Consider the following 19500-nt stretch of genomic DNA (forward strand, 5'->3'; position numbering starts at 1 on the left):
TCCCTTTTGGTAATAAATCTGTTTCTGATCGTGCATCCTGGAAAGCGTCAAAGTTTCGTTTTTTGCTCTAAATCATAGAATTAAATAATCACAATCAGTAAACTGGATGCTGCCTGACTCTCTCACTTGCAGGGAGGGAGGCTGTTTTCTGGGGGAAAGTTCACTGAAGACTTGGTTGGGAGGGCTGACCATTGCAGGGTTTTTTTTTTTCCAACGCAAACACTTAATGAGCTAAAGTTTTTTGCCGGTGAAAGACGTTTTTCAGATTGTCAGACCGACGTACCGCCAATGCTGCGCCTCTGATACCTCCAGAGGCGTATCAGCGCCAGAGCGAAATTTCACCCCTCGCCACTTCTGAGACTTTCACACAGAGGAGGAGGCGGAAAATTGGAGCAGGATCCCCGCATTCAAACAGCAGCATGAATGGGGCTCCTGGGTATGAAGAGCAGAAGACTTAAAGTGAAAGTCTAGCCAAAAAGCAACCCAGGCTTTATTTGTGAATGTATGAGTCAAACCTTCGTGTAAAAGCATAATTACGACACACGATCCCCGAGTGCGACCTGACAGGAAGGAGAGTAATGGCGGATCACTCCTCGCAATGCTCGTGTTCATTGTGTCAAGACCCTGGTGATTCTACGAGCAAAGTTTTGTGTTGTGTTATGTTGTGTCGAGCCTTCTTAGTGTTTTAAAAATAGTGATTTTGATGCTTGCGCGAAAACTAAACTACTGGAAATCTTAAAAGTGCCTCTTTCGTCATAATTATGCTTTTACACGCAGGTTTGACTCACATACATTCACAAATAAAGCCTTGGTTGCCTTTTGGAGAGAGTTTCACTTTATGTGATCACTCAAAGTTTTACTTCACAGCACAGCAACTGCAGTGCAACTGCACTGTCTTTTCATCAGCGTTTCACCAGCGTTTCACCAAGATTCAAAACCAAATCTTGATTGAATAGAGAAAAGAGTTTTTTGCTCCACTATACCATGGCCAAACCATTCACTGTTGTCCTCAGTCCACTGAAAAAGTATATAAAACATAACTTGGGATATGGAAGATATTCTACAGTCTTTAGATTGTAAAAGGTTGACTGGATCAATTCAGGAATTATTTTCAAAGCAAATCAAGTCTGTGAACAACAAAATAAGTCATGTCTCCAGCAGGATAGAGTAGCCTCTCTGCTGCACCATTAATTTTGGAAAAAGCTGTTGCTCTTCAAGATGCTGAATGGGTGCAGGGTTTACACCAAATTATTTTCCTCAACTCAGTGGTGGTTTAAGTTGTTTAAGTTCTGCAGCGTGTGTCTGTCAGCCAGGTGCTGCACTCCCTCAAAGGTGAGTTCTGCCTTTTTCTGTCATTATCACTTCACTAACCAACATAGAAAAATCACCAGTGCTTGTGCCCTGTGCAGGGACAAGTTAGGCCCTGCAGGCTGCTGGACTTGCACTGGCAGAAAACCTTTTTATCCAACAAGACAGGTCTTTGTTTTCACTTTTGTCTTTAAGGCAGACTGAAGTTTAAAGTACACTTGAGACTCAGTCTGTGATTGAAGAAAATAAACTAGGTCTGACAACAAAAAGCAGAGTGTGAGATGTCCTAAATATGTCATAACATTTCCAATTTAGAAAAACACATAACCTTTAGACTTTAAACTTTATGGTTTAAACTTTATATTAATATCACCACTTGAATAGTCTCCCAAGTTTTTCCAACATCATCAACTTTGGTTTATGTTTGCAATAAGCATGGCAGTCTCACTGGCTTTTGATAGATGACTGATTTCAGTCTTGGTGTACCTTGACACTAGATAGGTCCCACATTAGCCTAACAAAACAAATTGCTGATGTCAGAGGGTCTGCACTCTTCAGTCTGTTCACAACACAATTTTCATTACAACAAAACCAAATTTGAAGTAATTTAGTGTCTTCTTTGTCTCTCTCTAGCCATTTTTATACTCAACAGCAAGCCGCCAATTTGACTGTCCTTTTTGCAGCTAGGTCTGCAGATTTAGACATAAGGCGGCAATTCCATGAGATGGGCGGAGGTGTTGATGACGTGCACTGTTGTGCAACCCACAGACGGGGTGTTTTAAAACCAGGAAACAGCTGATCACAGCAGTCAGTCCATCACTTCATCTGTGGACATTAAGATGAGCAACTGGAAAGCTGCTGAGATCCAGGAGATGCTAGCGTCTCCTTGGTCCTTGTAGCAGTCTTTGTTGTCCGCTTGTTGTTGTAGCAGCAAGCTACTAACGGTCGCTACTTTTAAATTAAAAGGCCCGCTAAGAACCCAGTTCTAAACTCCAATGGGGAGCAATATAAAATTCTTATTTTGAAGACAAATTCCACCTGCTTCCTGTTAGCTGTCTTAAGGCAGCTAATGGAGGAGGTGCAGCGATCCGCCAAACGCTTCCTTTAATAGCGGTGGTTTAACAATGGCATGTGTTTGACTGAGGAGGCGAGAATATGGGCCATAGGTCTATAATTAAGCAAATCTATCAAGTGTCGCCACATTTAATACCATGGCAGGGGGAAAGCACCCATGACGAGTCAGTGGCCATTCATGATTATGCTGCATCCCGCCGGTCTTGAGTGGGCAGCTGCGTAGCAATTATGACGCATGTTATACGTCACTGTTCATGCCCAACTTTGTGCTTCACGTCACATCACATGTTTATGCCTACCACTGTGGCGGCTTTTTGGAAAAGAAGGAATATTACAACTCCCTTTAAGACGGACAAGGCAGCAGACTGCAGCCTTTAACTTGCTGCAAATATGCCGCCTTTTCTATCTAAAAGCGGCTTCTGTTAGAAAAGTCTCCTTGTGAGAGAAACCACCTCGAGCTACAATTTCATCTACCTCAATCCCAATCCGTCCAACACCAGGACATTCCCTCCCACTGCCTTTAGGCCTACAGTGTCACCTTCTCCTGTGTCTCCAGGGTTTGAAAAGAACTAGATGCTGGATAAAATGCTCATGATCCACAAACAAGAGGGAAAGATCATCACAAGGCTACAGTGTTCAATCACTGCATACAGTAGGTTCTTTGCTATGAAAAGTTGTTGAACCTACTGAGCTTTTGCAATATGTACATTGTTATAAATCATCTAAAAATGAAAACATATTTTTTTGTCAGTAAAATGTTCTTTAATACATAGCACTTACGTGCCTTTTTATAGAGAATACTTCACTAAATATGCATATAAAAGCAGTTTTACCCATTAATTAACGAGACTCTGGCAGCCTACATTGTATTCATATTGTAGCCATATTGTTCCAGAAATATTTTTCTCCTCTCATAATAGCGCTGAAGAACTGTAACGTTTTGCTCCCAGACAGTTTAAGCCAGAGCTGAGTAGTAGACTAAATTCAGAGGATTTAACTCATCACTGGACAGCAAAACTAAATATTATTGTTATATTATAGCCTCTTAATTTTTCTCGCAAAGTGCACCACATTGATGCATAACTTCTCTAACAAAATGTTCTTCTGGGGGCCCCCGCAGCCCCTAGAGGATCCAAGGTCGACCAACCATAGTCTCATGAAATCCTGTGGGAAATGTAAAAGTATGTATGCAACACATGAAAACCTTCATAATATCTGCTCTAACACTGCAAATTGGGGTGCGGTATTAAAAGATATATTCTTGAATAATTAGTAATTTACACAGAAATTATACTTTCAGCATCTGTGTAATATAAATTTCGTCAACTACCCATGTCCACGAGGGTAAGCGCATTTGCATGCAGCCCAAAACATAAGTGATGTCACCGCAGTTTTCTTCTCTAGACTTGAAAAGTTGCTTGTTTACACATTCAACAGTGACAGATGGAGCACCATTAGCATTAATACAGTTGCATTCTTGACCACCTGGCAAATCCAAGTCCAATATTCCTTAGTTTTTGGGGGTTTTTTGCTGCTACTTTCTTTTATGGACTCAGTTCTACATCTTGGTTTTTACACCAATTTCAAATTTAATTTTCACTCTTTTGTACTGTGAACCTCTGGCAAACATTTGTCTGTTTTTCTGTGTTTTTGTCTGGATGCCTGATCTATGTATTATCAAAATTAACTTGGTATGTATGTAACTTGATGGTATTCTCTAGTTATTTAGGAAGTCAAATTGACGCCTCAGCAGTCACTGGAACAGTAATGTCTTCAAGTCAAAATACAAGGAGGTCCAAAAAAAGCAGATGCAACAGATTTAATGATTGGAAGAAGCTCCTTTTGAAGTCTACCCAATGAAGCTGGACAGAACAGTGTTTTTAAGAAGAACAGAATTGGTCAAATATGCATTATGTTTTTAATTTATTAAGAAGATTTGGGGCAGAAATTTCTGCTATGAATGCTTACAAAAACAAGAAGCAGAATTTTCTCAGTTGTCTACAAAAACAAAACGCTTTTTTTTCTCAGCCTCACACTCTTCTCTCCTTCACACACATATGCAAGCCTCTGCAGTAACAACAGCAAAAACTAATTGCATCATGAAAAGCAAATACAAGCACGGACATGAACAACAAGCAGCATTAAAACATTTAAAAATTAGCCCATGCAACAAACTAGCTAAGCTTAAAAAAGGACACTTCACACGGATGGAGTACATGGGTGGTGACACACCACCCTACATCTCCACTTGTCCGCTCTGCTGTTCCCCCTTCTTCTTCTCTGGGTTTTTCTGGTTGCCCACAGGCAGATGCATAAATGGCTCCATTAACAGCTGCGTCATGAGCTTACTTGTCTGTCTGCTAGGCATTAAAGCTGCCATTTGCAAACTGGTAAGGTGGGTGTTTGCGGGTGGGTTTACTGACATGCCCATGACTGACACAAGAAGCTGAACTAAGATCTCTGCAAGGCTTGTATCAAATACCCACTACTTATGCTTTGAGCTTATAGACACAGTACAGTGAGACTCACACATCTACTCTCTTAAAGAAAACAAGAAATTAGCTTAAGACTATCAGTCATTTACAGACTATGATAAACACGCAATCAAAATGCAGTTGTTTTGGATGTGCATCAACACTTCGAACAAAAATAAAAGTCATCACAATGTACAGACATCTTACTAAAAGCTATGCTCATTACACATGGATTGTCTGGACAGAGGGGCAAGGGGAGCCCAGGGACCTTGAAGAGTGACATATGGCCTGAATAGAGAGACGGGGGCATGTGTTTGCGCTCTGCCACGACAGTAAAAAGGAACCTCCACAGACGCACACAAATCTTGACTGTACAGACACGATGCAAGAATATATGCTTTACTACTCACATAATTATGCAAACACTTCCCATGAGCTACACTAAACTCTAAAATTGGACATGAAACTCAAACCAGGCTGTACTGCAAATGGCAAAGGCCAAATGTCGGAGCAGAAGGCTGCTGCGCACAAAGCTCCAGGCTTGACTGCCATTAAAGAGTGGAAGCCAGCTCTTTATACACAGTAATTTACGGCTGATGATACTGTCGCCCAGTGCTGTCCCACAGGGTCAATTAGATCCCAACTGTAACTGGCGAAAGCTATAAAGTGGAGGCGGGGCATTTCAATGATTGATCACTGCAGACATGTGGTGCCTCTGCCATGTGTGATGGGCGTTGTAATTTTTTGTTGTTGTGACAGCGTCTTTTGTTGTAAAGCTGTCCAACTTATTCAGTTTATGGAGATTAGACAAAATCAAACTTAATGAAGAACACGTGCCACTTCATAGATGTGGTACTCAAGAAAATAATTTGCCTAGCTGTTAATTCCTATTAAAACATCATATTTTGTAGGTTATGCAGAATGTGCTGAAGAGTTATATTTACCAACAACTCTGTAGCTCAGTGGTTAGCACTGTACCCTCACAGAAAGTCCTGGGTATGATTCTTAGTTAGGGCAGGGCCTTTCTGCATGGAGGTCGCATTTTCTACGCCTGCTCCAGTTTTCCCAAACATCAAACACACGTATACTAGCATGTACATTATATCAAGGCACTGACTTAAAGGTGAAGCACCCTCGGGATGAATTAATTGTAAGCAACAATCAAGCCATTCCAAACAAAATGACACAATAAATCTCTCCTCCTGTTACACTTTTCGGATGCGCACTAGTTGACATGACACATTCAGAGCAAACATTCAGAGGTCTGCTGCTCCGAGTCTCTATTATGTTGTTTCGTGCTTCAATCAACCGGCTGCTGGCAGAGAGCACCAGCAGGGAAGGGAAATACGCTGCAATCATGGTGTGGATGGAGAAATCAACTAATCTTATCAGAAAATTCTCAAGCAACAGTTTGTTGGTCCCAGGTTCTTAAGTGTAAAAATTTGCTGCTTTTTTTGGCATTCACGAAAGTTAATGAAAGATCTTTGGGTTTTGAACTGCTAGTGGCACAAAAGACACAATTTGATATAGTAAGTTTATCAGAGCTGTTGTGTGATTGACAGCTGCCTAAACGTTTCGATGAGACCAGCTCACACTCAACCATACAGTACAGGCAATAAAACCAAAACAATGAGCTACAAGAGATTACAAGTTAAGTCTCTGTGATCTTGACTATTTCAATCCATTTTAATATCAACAGCATTGACTGATGGTTTAGTGGCTGACTGATGGTATGATATGCTCAAGCCTAAATTTTACTAGGCTAGCAAGTTTCTATTCAGCATGTTTCTCTGACCCATCTGCTGCCTGCTGTTGTGAATCAGTCCCAACAGCATCTAGTAAACCATGTTTAGCCCACAGGAGTCGTCTGCCGGCTAACGTTACATGTTTTTCTGCTGCTGAGGAAATAAATTCCTAACAACCTCCCAACTTCATAATTGGATCACAAAGTCATCTGTCAAGTGGCCAAGAAACACTGTCAGAAAATCATATTATATATCTAAAAAAGACTAGCCTGAAGAGATGTTAAAAGTGTTCAGAAACGTTAGAGGAAATCTTTTTTCCCCCTCAAACCAACCACTTTAAGAATATGACTGAAGTGTTTCTAAGTATTTATGGGTAAGTCTCCAGTGTTTACCATACCTGTAAGTACCTCCACATAAAAAGGTATCCAATACAGTTTTACAGTGTACCTTTTCTAATCCTCACAACATATTTATGCAGAACCATGAGTTCCAAACAGAGTTCTACACTTTTACAATGAGGCTCATTTGACCTTTTGACCAAGGCAGTTCATAATTTACTAAAACTAATACTGTCATATCTGTCAAAAAGGCATTTACACACAATTACACAGAGCACTGTATTCTGCTCATGTATTCCAAGAGATTTCATTTCATGACTGCGTGCATCTACCTAGAGAAATGTCACACAAAATCTTCAAAACAAAGCATAAAGCAAGAACTTCAGGTTATAAAAAACATTCACTGCACAATCAAAGGCAGTTGACTCAGATTTGTGTATGCGGTCATAAGCTTAAGTTTAGCCAGAGACGAATGTCGATGTGCCTCTGCTAATTCATGTTTTCATACTTATTAGCTGAATTGAGCACCTGTATCAAACAGTTTGTTACTCACCCTTTATTTTCTCTTGCAGGCTCACTTGATCACTACTCTACACAGAACTGAGCACTGAATGCAATAAACAAAATAAAAATCTCTCTTCAAATGAACGGAGACGCTTTAGAAGGGCCAGCCTGGAGACTAGATTAGCTACAGTCAACATCTATTTCTGATGCACAGTGTGCCATCAATCAAGTGACATTTGATTCGAGAATAAGCTTCTGGTCTTTGGCAGACTTTGCCTTATTTGAATATGTAAGATGATCACTGTCTTAGATATCACTGTGTCTGTGTTTGCATCATGTCATCAGGTCTGTGATGAAAAATTCTCTTATCATGACAGCCCCCTACAAAAATCTGTTTACTGCCACATGCTTTCGGGGCCATACAAATGAAATGAACGCTTTTAGCCAGCACATACATATGTTCAGTTGCTGCTGTGGTACACCAGGTTATACCTTAAGCAGCCTGCAGCATCGGTGCTGCAAGACATTCAACTTTATAATGCTGAACAATGTTTAAGTTTTCTTTACGTGTTTCAAAGAGGCGTGGATACTACTTCATGGAGGTAGGGTCTATTCCAACACTGTTCTAAAGCTGCCTTAGCACAAGACACGTTTGCCTAAAAGGCTGGCATTTGAGCGTACAGGGTAGGTCCTTCTTTTATTACACGCTCACCCCAGATCCAAACCATAACACTGCAGTAAAACCACACTTCACAGCTCAGCACACCTGGCCGACATCATGACTTCAAACTGTGTTGCACGGCTGCTCAATACATGCAAGAGGCACCACCACACGGGAATAATAAGTGTATTATCTTCATGATATCGGTGTTTAATGTTACATGTGCAGACAGTGTTGAGGCCTTTACCTGGACCATCGGACGCTGACAGGGCAGGTGAATTCAGCTTCGGCCGCTTAGAGTTGGGAGGTCCGACGTCCAGCAGGTTTTCAGCCATAGCTGCTGTCTTGTCCGGCTGGTTGCTCAAGTTGCTAATTATGATTACCTTATGGCAGGGAAGTTGCTCTATCAACCCGAACCTTCCCGGTTAGCACATTAGCAAGCTGGCAGCCTGCTAACGTTAGCTAACTGGCTAATAGCTAGCTAATTGCCTGCTACCAGCTAAGTTAACTGTTAGCGTTAGCTACTCCTTGCTGCGAGAGTCTTTCAAAAGAGATGCAATAGCGCCCCGCTTCGCCACCGCCATTCACCCCATGATAATCCAACACCCAACACCCACATTATCATCGTTAAATACCCCAAAATAAAATATTCCCCATGTAAAAATCGAACTTCAGAATGACAATCCAATAAAATCAGGTGAATTGCTGCATTCCCGGGGAAAGGTCGTAATTTCTAGGTGTTCCAAGTGCCCATTTTTCGTGACGTCAAATTTCTTCATGCAACAATCGCGCGAAGCTCCACAAAAATGCACAATTGCATAAAAATGCCGTATTTTTGCAAATTGCTTCGAAAGTCACGGTCAGCTCTCCGCTGGTCCACGGTAAACAATACTGCTCCCGGACGGCGACAGGGGCTGAATCGCCGCACTCTGAAGGGGAAATCAGATATACGGAGCTTTTTTGCCCGACGACCACCGATCCAATTCCCGTTTTTTCGCACAAAATGTCTCCGAGGCGATGTTAAGATGTCGTTTTCGGGGAGAGGACGTTGTCATATCGCGGTAAGGATGCTCGATTTCTACGTAAAAACCAGTGTTGGACCGAAATCCTAATTCGGAGCCACGACAAGATGGCGGCTGTTGATTCCTTCGATACAAAAAAGTTTTTTTTTTCTTTTCCAGATCGGCTGTGGAGGGGGAGGGGCCGCGCAATCACGCCCTACGTGCAAACAGCGCCCGTGTCCGCCACGAGGGGCGCTCCAGCACCGCGAGACACGCAGGCGAGCGCCCTACAGTCGCTTCAGTCATTTGTAAGTCATACATAATGGTACATAATTAGTATGGAATATCACAGAAAGGTGTTTTCCAAATTAGTGATAAGTAGATTATTAAAACTAATTCTGCGCATTAATTATAGCCCTTTGTTCATATTTTCAGTACTACTTAAACTTTTGACCCCGACTGTAATTTGAATAACATCCTTTAGATATTGAACTCACAGCAGTTATGACACAAGTTGAATGCCATCATGGTGGGTAGGGTTACCTGTCTTTTTATTTTAGGGAAAGAAATTGAAAGGCAGGTATAATATGGTCACCTGGACTTACATGATGTAACCTTGAGTCTGAGGTAAACATTTCACAGGATCTGGATTTAAAAAAATAAAAATAAAATAATGATCATAAGATTTTTCGCAATCACAAAAGTAAGAGGTTTCGCAACAACAAAATACACAAAAGATGCCAACCCTCAGTTGGTGGCTATGTGGGTTGCTGATTTCCTCTAGATCACAATAATAAACTTGTCTGTTTGACTTTTTTTCCCCACTTCATTTCCCATCTTGAGATGTACCACTCTTTTCCTCTTTTTTTGTTTTTGCCCTGCTGCCAAGAGTGAGAACCACGTTTCAAAATCTAAATAATAAATAATATAGGTTCTGGTGTTGACTTTTAAGTAAAATATACGGTAGATACACAATGAATGAATGACAGTGTTGGAAACATTTGCCTTTTTGTTTTGAAATCACTCAGCAATTTGAAAACAACACAAAATGGCTATTCAGTCTGATTATTGGGTGAATCCTCATATATGGTTTGACATGAACTTATCCAAATATGTCATAGTGCACTCAGCTGTTTTCTGCTTGGAGATTTATTTCTCTCACACTGAAAAAAAAGGAGTAATAAAGTCATAACACTCACACTTTCTTAAAGAGACACTCATTGAATCAATTTCATAATACGTGTTCATTTTTCATTGTTTTCTGGCAAAAATCTGACACATGCACATGTATAAAAAAAAAATCATATGTGACATAAAATAACTGCATATGTACAAACACTGAGTGCTTTGTGCAAATGTGTACAGATTACGATCATGTGTTGATAAATGATACATGGGTAATGTGCACAAAACATACATAATACATCTCATTCAAGAACATAAAAACGAATACACAAAGATTTTTAATCAAACAACTCTGTCTAATGTTTGTCCCAGTGTAATAAAAACACATACGGGTTGAATTGGCTAGAAAATTAAAATGATGTGGAGCTGTCACCATTTAAATGAGTGATTAGCCTATGCTGTTGTGCTGTGATGATTTAAACCAGTGCTAATAAAAGACTCTGTGGCCTTTATGCCTCTCCCTCATGTTTCTGTTACAAAGCACAATCACATTTCTTCAACAATACAGGCCTCTCTGCACTTGGCTTTTTCTGGTCTGGTCTTTTCCTCTGCCAGAACGAAAACAAATCTTTTCATGCACACATCATCCATCAGAGAGAAACAAAATCCAAGCAGCCTTAAACGAGCAAAGCTTGGTGAGTTGAAGAATCCTGCGTGTTGGCGACACATGCTTAATATTAAAGGTGATCGCAGGAAGAACAACGTTGAAATGAAATGAAAGGATGGTAGCATGGTGCAGGATCAAAAATGAAGTGTGTCTAGCAAAGAAGAAAGCCGCTCATTCATTCCCATGCAGACAGGTCACACTCACTTGTATCACACATCACAGGGCCAGCAGAGTTCACAAACGCCTTCATGCCTGTGGACAGATGTGCACTGCTAGAGAGGCTAGTGTCTGCCAATGCTGTGCGTATTAGGGCTACAGTGATATGGCCAGAAAATCACAGAGGATCACCTAACAACTTGAGGAAGAAGGGTAATCTGGAAAATGTGGGGGGAAAACTGATACCCTATCCTCCCACCTATTGTCATAACTTAGTGTGGTATAGTGTATTAGGTTTGGCAAAACTGAGAGTGTTGAGAGTTTGTGTACAACAGCAGAGATGTGCCTGTTGCCAACAAAACAGACCTCATATCCTCAGTGTCTCAATCCAGAGTGACAGCTCCTGAGGAAAACCTCTTCGGACTTTTCAGGATGCTTGTGCCACTGGAGTTATCACTACCATTTGATACAAACAATCACAGCTCACACACACTGATTAAACATATTTCAAATTCAAAAAGGCACTGGTTGTGTATGCTCGGAGTGCACAATGGCAAAGGGTAAACAAAGATGCTTTTAATGCTACAGATGGAGACGGCTACTTGAACACAGATGGTTCATTCTATCTCTGAAAGATGTGTCGGTGATATGGGTTGGATGGATCGTTGTACAGATTTCAAACTTCAGGGCTGTTTTGTCTCCATTTGAATTTAGCTTATGTGTGTAATTCCTCTACAGCAACAGCAAGAAGCAGGTAACTGCGGCATTGTGTTTGCCTTTTGCATCCTATTACACTGACCTTTTGATGTTACTGACTTGGAGTAAAAGTTCTCTCTCTCACACACACACACACACACACACACACACACACACACACGCACACCAAGTACAAGGGGAAAAAAAGTGCTGTCAGGAGTAAAGACAAAGCTTTAAGTGAGTAAAGAACTACAGACGGGAACAGGTGATGGCTTCCTGACAGAATGAAAGCACTGGAAAAGCAAAAAAAAAATGGAATTTGTCAAAAACAATTGCATCAAAACCTGCATGAATAAGCATCATTTCCTCACACATACAATCACAATCTATCCTCATTATGAAAACAGCATGATAAAAAAAAAACTTTCTGAAAACCAAAATACTCAAAAAATACAGTCATTCTTTTAGGCACCACAAAACAATCAGCTAGTTTAGGTTGCACTGCACCTGTAGATCACTCAATTAAAGTGGCACAATTTAAGTATATTGATACAGTAGAGAGGGCCCACTCTGTATAAAGCCTGTGACACAGTTTAAAGTCCCTCCCCTTCAACAGCAAACCACACAGCTAAAGGCAGACAATACTTAACTACTGAATACATCTATAGTGATGGACTGACCAATGTTTGTTTTTTCCTGTGGCAATGAAGGCAACAGATAGAACGTCACAACACTTGAGTCTGAGGTTTTACACAAAGTACTGTAGAGACTGCACTTGATCTGACCTGTGCTTCGACACTGTCACCAACAGCATTGTGGACCGCCCTATCATCTATCGAGAACTACACAGTGATTGTCCCTCACAGTCCCACTTCAAGTGATACTCCACTCAAAATCTTAATAGTCTCAAAGTCTCGCCCACGGTAAGCTTTACAGGTCTGGTGTTTTTATTTGTATTGTAAACAAATTTGACGAAAAAAGCTAAACCAACAATGAAAACAATAAAGTGTTGTCAAGTGCAGTGAAATACCTTATACCTCTGTGCCTTCGATGTCCAAAAACTAATAAAAACACACAGATGAGCCACGTCATTGCACTGGCTGACATGTCCCTTTTAATACAATGAACATGGACTCTGTAGTTTTCATCTTGAGTCGTTGTTGCTAATAATACTCACTGGCACACCAAGTTTAGCCACTGAAAATAATCCACAGCAAATTAATGATTAATTCCTGCTTAAATTGTGATTATCAACTGCAACTTCTCCTGTTCTGTGTATGTCCTGGAACCTTTTGTCGCGTCTCTTTCCCCATCTCTTTCCTTCCTTGTTTCCTATCATTACCGTACTGCAATACTGGGAAAAAGGCATAAAAGAGGGATCAGCAGACTGCTGCTTTTGACCTTTTCACAGAATTGAGTAACAATAAAAATACAGAATATCTTTTCGCTCTTTTATGCAGTACAGCAGGGGTCTTGCTAGCCTATGATACCCCCTTTCCACCTAATGGGCTCCAGTTCCTTAACCGATTCCATCCAAGATTCTTGAACCTTTTGCTATCCAGCACACCAGCTAGCGTTTTCACCAGTTTTGAAGGGAACCATCGTAATATGGCTACAATAATATGAATACAACTGTGGAATCTGACACCCCCACTTCATACCCCAGATTAAGGAAAACCTGCTAATTTGGGGATTCGGCTTGGAACCAATCTTTCGGGTTGAGAACTAATTCATTTTTGATTGAAATGCTCTGGTTCAAATGTAGGTGCTCAAACACAACTGGTTGCAAGTTGGTTTGAAAAGGGATCCAAGTCCGCTCAAATGGAGTGGCTAGGACCAATGAAAAAACAGACAGGGATATTGATACCGAGAAGACTGAGACTAAAGAAGACATGGTTGCAGGATCGGTTTGAGACGTTTCCATGGAATCAAAAATCAGTTCAATCTGTGCGTATTCACCATGCTCCATTCAGAATCAAACTACAATCTTTTAGCCCCCATATTTCAGGTCTACAGACGTTGCTTCATACTCAGAAGACACATCTTGGGTGGAGTATCACTTTGCTAGGTATATTTAAAGTGCCTTCCTGCTTCTTTGACGCTCTCACTTTTCTTCCAAATCTACATTCCCTTATCTGATTTGATTTTGTGCTTTTGATTGTACTTGTTGTGACAGACTAGAGCTCTGTTTAAACCTCCTTAAAAGCTGTTTGACGGTGATAACTACCAAATACAAGTGGTCGAGAAAACACTGTGCAAGACCTGTGCTTAAAATGTGCATTTAGCTGCGACACAACTAAAATCTATGCAGCCTGCTTGGTAGCATGTCCCTTTTTACCGAGACTCAAGCACAAATGAATACTGTATCAAGCCCTCATGTCAAAGCAGAATACATAAATTAACACTGCTTCATGTGATTCCCTCATTCTTCCCATAGTTCCCTGCTCAGCCCGTCATGCTGCACTGGCACTTATATAGAATCTAATATTATTTTCCCTTAAGGTCAAGATTTTGATCAAGTTAAAACAAATGATATGGCACAACAATAATGATTGTTTTGAAATACTTGCATTGAAAGTAAAACTATGGAGTAAGAAACCACAGCATGTTCCTTAGTCTACGATTGTTAAAACGTTGTTCAGTGTTCATATTTGTTCGGTCACTGTTCTAGTCCTGAAGGCACTTAATAACAAAAACAAATAAGGAAAAAAAAACACCAACAACACTTCCTTCCATCTGAACACATTTCAGCCTTCTCCCCAATACACCGCTGTGCTCAACACAGGTCTAACCCTTCCCATTAAAGACATTAGCAGCTACTTTCTAGCCACTGTAGCCACCGTTTGGGTTGGAGTGTCAAACTATCTCTTCTTCATCAATGCCGAAGACTCTTCACCCATGTCTAAAGGGAGAGACGTCCTGCCCACACCTGCAGTCGGTCCTGAAAGGGCAGCAGCTGAGGGCAGCAGGGGGACAGACGACAGGGATCAGAGACGAGCGTAAAACTCTTCGTTGAGTTTCGTTAGCTCGTCCTCCTCCTCCTCTTCGTTCTCCTCTTCTTGAAGTGCGAGAGGAGCAGGCTGGCTCTGGGAGGGCGCTAGTGCAGCACTCAGCTCGGGGCCTAGTTCAGAGAGGGGAGGGAGGTGAAGGTCTGTGGCAGGGGGCTGCCTGGGGAGGTGTGGAGCGTCCCTGTATCCCTCCTCCCTCGCCTCTGAGGACTTAGCTTGGACAGGCTCAGGCCCTGCTCTTGAAGGCCGTACAGCGCTTTGTGGTTGAGGAGGGACTGTGGAAAGAGAGGAGGAGGAAGAAGGAGTAGTGGGAGAAAAGGAAGAACAGGGAGGAGGAGCTGCTGCCTGGGCAACAGATCCTGAAGTCTTATTGGCTACCGATGCCATGGATGAGGGTCCAACGCTGGCACCCAGCTCCGTTCGGTCTGGATATATATTTTCCCCACTTTTGGGGTACAGAAAGGTCCTCATTTGACCTTTGCCCTTAACATTCACTGTACCTCTGTAGTCAAACTCTAAGCCCATGGCACTGAGCACAGCGTGGCTCTCCTCGCTCACCTGCACCCGACACTCCACACCGGTGGAGTCCATGCGGCTGGCAATGTTAACAGTGTCTCCCCAGATGTCATAGAGCAGCTTAGTGGTGCCAATCACCCCAGCCGTCAGTGGCCCGTGGTTAAATCCGATGCGGAGCTTGAAACCAAAACCCAGCATGTTCTTGTTGAAGTCATCTAGGACGCCCATCATCTCCAAGGCAAAGTTGAAAAGTGCCCTCAAGTGAGCGTGCGGAGACTCATCATCATTCTCGGCCAGCTGCCGCACATTCAGTCCCGATGCTGCCATGTAGGTGGCACCGATTGTCTTGATTTTTTCCACGCTTTTGAATTCGGGTTTACGAAGGAGCTCGTCAAAGTCTCCAATTAGCTCATTGAGGACACGGTAGCACTCTTTCCCGCCCTCGTAGCTCTCTTCATAAAACTCGCTAAAGTTTACAATACTGGCAAAGATCACACCCACGCTGTCATGGTTCTTGGAGTAGCTCTGGGTCACCTGGGGAGAAAATGAGATAAAGATGGCTGCATTACAGTGAGCTCATATCAATATACAGCTCAGCATCCAAAATTAAGTTGGGACATTGTGTAAATTATTAATTAAACAGAATACAATCATTTGCAAATGCAATATTCAATTGGATATAGAACAAAGACAATATTTGATGTTCAAACTAATAAACTTTATTAATTTGTGTAAATATAGGCTTATGCTGAATTTGATGGCAACAACAAGTTTCAAAGAAGTTGGGACAGGGGCCACAAAAGACTGGGAAAGTTCTATGATGCTCAAAGGAGGCTTAGTCGTTCACAAGCAAGGATGAGGCGAGGTTCACAACTTTGTGAGGAAACTGTGTGGGTAAATGGTCCAACAGGCAAACTGTCAAGTTTTGTTAAAAGGTGATGGAAGACAGCAGTATCCCTGTCCCAGCTCTCTTGGCATATGTTGCTGGCATCAAATTCAGAACGATGATATGTCTTGTATTTGCAACTGAACACCAAACACAGCATTGTTTGACTAATCTTCATAATTAGGATATTTTCATTTCAACAACAACAAAAACCTTGAGCTGGTCAGCGACGTGGATGGGGATGATGTTTCCCAGTAACCACTCAGCTTGGTCTCGCATCTGCTGGATCTTGTAGCGGTGCTTGTCGGCCTCTACATTGCCATGGTAATGGAGACGGTAGCTGACCTCGAATTCACGGTTGAGGAACCAGACGAGGAGGAGAAGCAAGAAGAAGGCCAAGACCGCCTCTGGGACCAGAAGGTCAAGAGGTCGCGGAGGAGGGAGTGATACTGAACTACCATCACCGAGTGTGGAGACATTCAGTCTGAGTGAGAAAACAGAGAACAGAAGAAAAGTTATGGTGGGGGTGAACATTGGGATATCAAACAGAGGCACAGCAGAGCAGGAAAATAATTAACAGGATTAAGAGGAAAGAAGAGAAGGAGGCTGGAGAACGTAACCACTGAGACACACTAATAAAGCAGCTACTGGTATTTTGCCTCGCATTTTCTGGCTCAATCTGTTGCAAGGTGGTGGTGTGTGCCACATGTAGATGACCGACGCAGACTTAATGAAATCTGATAACAGAGTAAGTCCCTCAAAATCCATTAAAATCCATCCTAGAGCTGAAACACTGTTATGGCTTTGATAAATCACACCTAGCGCTCACTTCTAGCTCACTACCCAGCTGCTTCACCTTTCAGTAAGAACAGCATGTTTGTCCTGCTTCTCTGGAGTTGATATAAAAAAGCCCTGCAGGAGATGTGGTAAATCACTAAGTCAAAGTAGATGACAACTAAAATCATAATTTTAGACCTGGAAAAAGTAATCTTGGAATGCAGACTACTAGTCCATTTTAAATGAAAAGGTCTGAGCATTTAAACTGTGGGCAAAATACAGACGAATCACTGGGAAATCACTCCAGAAATCTTCTTATGTCAATTTATTTTTTATCTAAAAGTGCACTAAGTGCTTTGGCATTTTACAAGTAGCTGGGGTGAACACATATGCTTACTCAACGTAGGAAAGGTTTGAGGGTTTATATGTCCTTTAAAAACCCCACCACAGAAACCTCATGCTCCATGCTGGGTGAGAAACTAATAAAAACTGATAAAAACCAACAGGTCAGCTGACTGAAGCTCATTAAATTACTGTTTGAACCGAGCTGATCCAGAATCCTGAATGCCTTGAGAAGCGACTGCCTATCAAAATGCTAAATGATAAAGCACAAGAGTCTTTTCAAGCCCTCTCTCCTCCTCACTGGTGTAGTTCGTTAACTCGTAATACAAAATTCAAGGCGGCTACATGAGTCATTTTCACCACTAGTGACATTTAGCAGCCATTACTGCTGGTGCACATGGGGAGACACAGAGAAAGAGAGACTGGGGAGAAAGGATGGTGGAATAAAGAGCAGGAAAGCATGAGAATGAGTAAAAGCTAGAGAGAGCTGTAGTTGTGAGAAATACAAAAGAGAGCTGTTGCTCCTGTTGACCCCTCAAATGTCACTCATCCATCAAACCCCTCTGTTTCCACGGAGACACTCACCCATGTACTGGAAAGCTGTTATTACCGGAGCTGAAAGACGACAGGAGTGGTGTAAGTCAGGAGAAAGGAAGGGTCACACACATGCACATACACACACACAGACACACACACCACACACACATTAAATCACATTAAATCCTGTTTACTGAATGTCAAACAGGTAGATAGAGGTATGTAGTACCAGAACAACTGAGTCAATTACAAATATTTGAGAGTGTATAAATAAATTGGTAAATTAATATTTGGAGCCAATTTGTTATTATTTTGTTTTGCTTTAATATTGGTAATAAAAATGTTAACATATGGCTTTAAGGTTGCGGTGTTTACGAATTATCCACCTGTTGAATTGAAACTGCAAACAAAGCATGTTTGAGAAACAACCAACTGCTGACAACTACTTGCTGTTAGCTAGTTAGCTCAGTTAGCTGTGCAGCTAGCTCTCCCATCGGCTGACACTGCCAGGACTGGAAGCTTGACGCATGAATGGAGTTTTGGTGTTGTTTACTATTGGGACAAAGTGATTAGAGGTTAGTTACTTGGTATGCTAACTTCAGAAGATATCTTGGCAATACAATTCAAAGGCATCTTTGACATAATGTCAAAACAGTTATTTATTAACATTCTGTTGATAATATTTAATTAATCTGTTAATGTTTAGAAAATTCTTACATATTGCAACTTTAAAGCACATCTCAAACTCATGTTAGCTCTTAAATCTGCAATGTGTCTTGCATCAAGCACTCTATCTGTTCACAGGCCTGCGAACAAGCTGCATAATGGACTTTTACTTTTTGAGCCCTTCAGATCAAACCTTCTGAATGATGGATGGCTGCTCTACCTGTTAAGCCATGACAGCCTCATACAGCTCTTCAGTGTGAAGCTCCTATCTATTTCTTTAACTTTAAATTGTGCACTTTGCTCAACACGTTTTCTTATTTACATTAATGTGTAAAACTCTTTCCATTACGATGTCGTAGGAGTGTCTGGATGGCAGCCAACAGCCTGTATAATTCCACATTTGTGACATTTGATATGAAACGTTGAATGTGTTGAAATTACATCATCATGTGGAGACGTACCTTCAAACAAATCAATTATCAATCAATTTTGTCTTTCCTTCTGCTAACAAATGAAGAAATTCTGAAAATGATTATGGAAACTGTGTTTTGTGACACAAAGTTGTAACAGCAGTTGAAAAAAGGGCTAAAAACACATCTTAGATCATCCAGTTCTCAACTAGATATAAACGTTGAAGTCCTGGCAGGTGCTCACTGGGCCCTCCTTTATGTCGATTTGTTGCCTTACATGTGTGTTCTGTATTTTTTCATTGGGTATACTTGTATGCGTGCAAATAACAAGTGCTCACCTGTACCTGTTCAAGGGGCTGTAGAGCAGCAGCAGCAGTGCAACCCCCGTAGCAGTTGCCAGGACTGAGCGCATCCAGAAACTAAGCTGACAGAAGTTACAATACTGGATGATGGCCAGGATGGTGGCACAGCACAGGAACATGGTCACCTGGAGAAAAAGGAGCCAGTCAGCAAAGTGACTTAACAAGGCAACTAGAAGGACTAGACTGTATGAAAAAAACAGAAGAAAACACAAAGAAAACAGCTTGTGAGGCTCAACTTGGTTGAGTG

General features: G+C 41.6%; 2 protein-coding genes and 1 long non-coding RNA gene across 7 annotated transcripts in view; 1 reads left to right on the forward strand and 2 right to left on the reverse strand.

The window, feature by feature from the left end:
• crebbpa (CREB binding protein a) overlaps positions 1-9264 on the reverse strand; it is a 46287-nt gene extending 37023 nt beyond the window's left edge. For 3 of the 4 annotated variants that reach the window (XM_037076839.1, XM_037076678.1, XM_037076921.1), the window contains exon 1: positions 8352-9264. In XM_037076839.1, the coding sequence (XP_036932734.1) occupies positions 8352-8439 (88 nt within the window). In that variant the 5' untranslated portion in view covers positions 8440-9264. The remainder of the gene's footprint in view (positions 1-8351) is intronic. The other variant, XM_037076762.1, reaches the window with a different exon arrangement.
• Positions 9025-19379, forward strand: LOC119007685. The gene is made up of 3 exons (XR_005071205.1): positions 9025-9165; positions 9286-9413; positions 19245-19379. It is a non-coding gene; the product is annotated as an uncharacterized LOC119007685 (long non-coding RNA).
• Positions 10237-19500, reverse strand: part of adcy9 (adenylate cyclase 9) — a 41425-nt gene continuing 32161 nt past the window's right edge. Inside the window, exons 8-11 of one of the 2 annotated variants that reach the window (XM_037077237.1) lie at positions 19236-19378; positions 17864-17893; positions 16373-16643; positions 10237-15807 (exon numbers count right to left, since the gene is read on the reverse strand). In XM_037077237.1, the coding sequence (XP_036933132.1) occupies positions 14737-15807; positions 16373-16643; positions 17864-17893; positions 19236-19378 (1515 nt within the window). In that variant the 3' untranslated portion in view covers positions 10237-14736. Of the gene's footprint in view, positions 15808-16372; positions 16644-17863; positions 17894-19229; positions 19379-19500 lie in introns of both variants that reach the window. The other variant, XM_037077171.1, reaches the window with a different exon arrangement.

Source organism: Acanthopagrus latus, chromosome 1 (assembly GCF_904848185.1).
Source record: "Acanthopagrus latus isolate v.2019 chromosome 1, fAcaLat1.1, whole genome shotgun sequence".
In the NCBI taxonomy this organism is placed as follows: Eukaryota; Metazoa; Chordata; class Actinopteri; order Spariformes; family Sparidae; genus Acanthopagrus; species Acanthopagrus latus.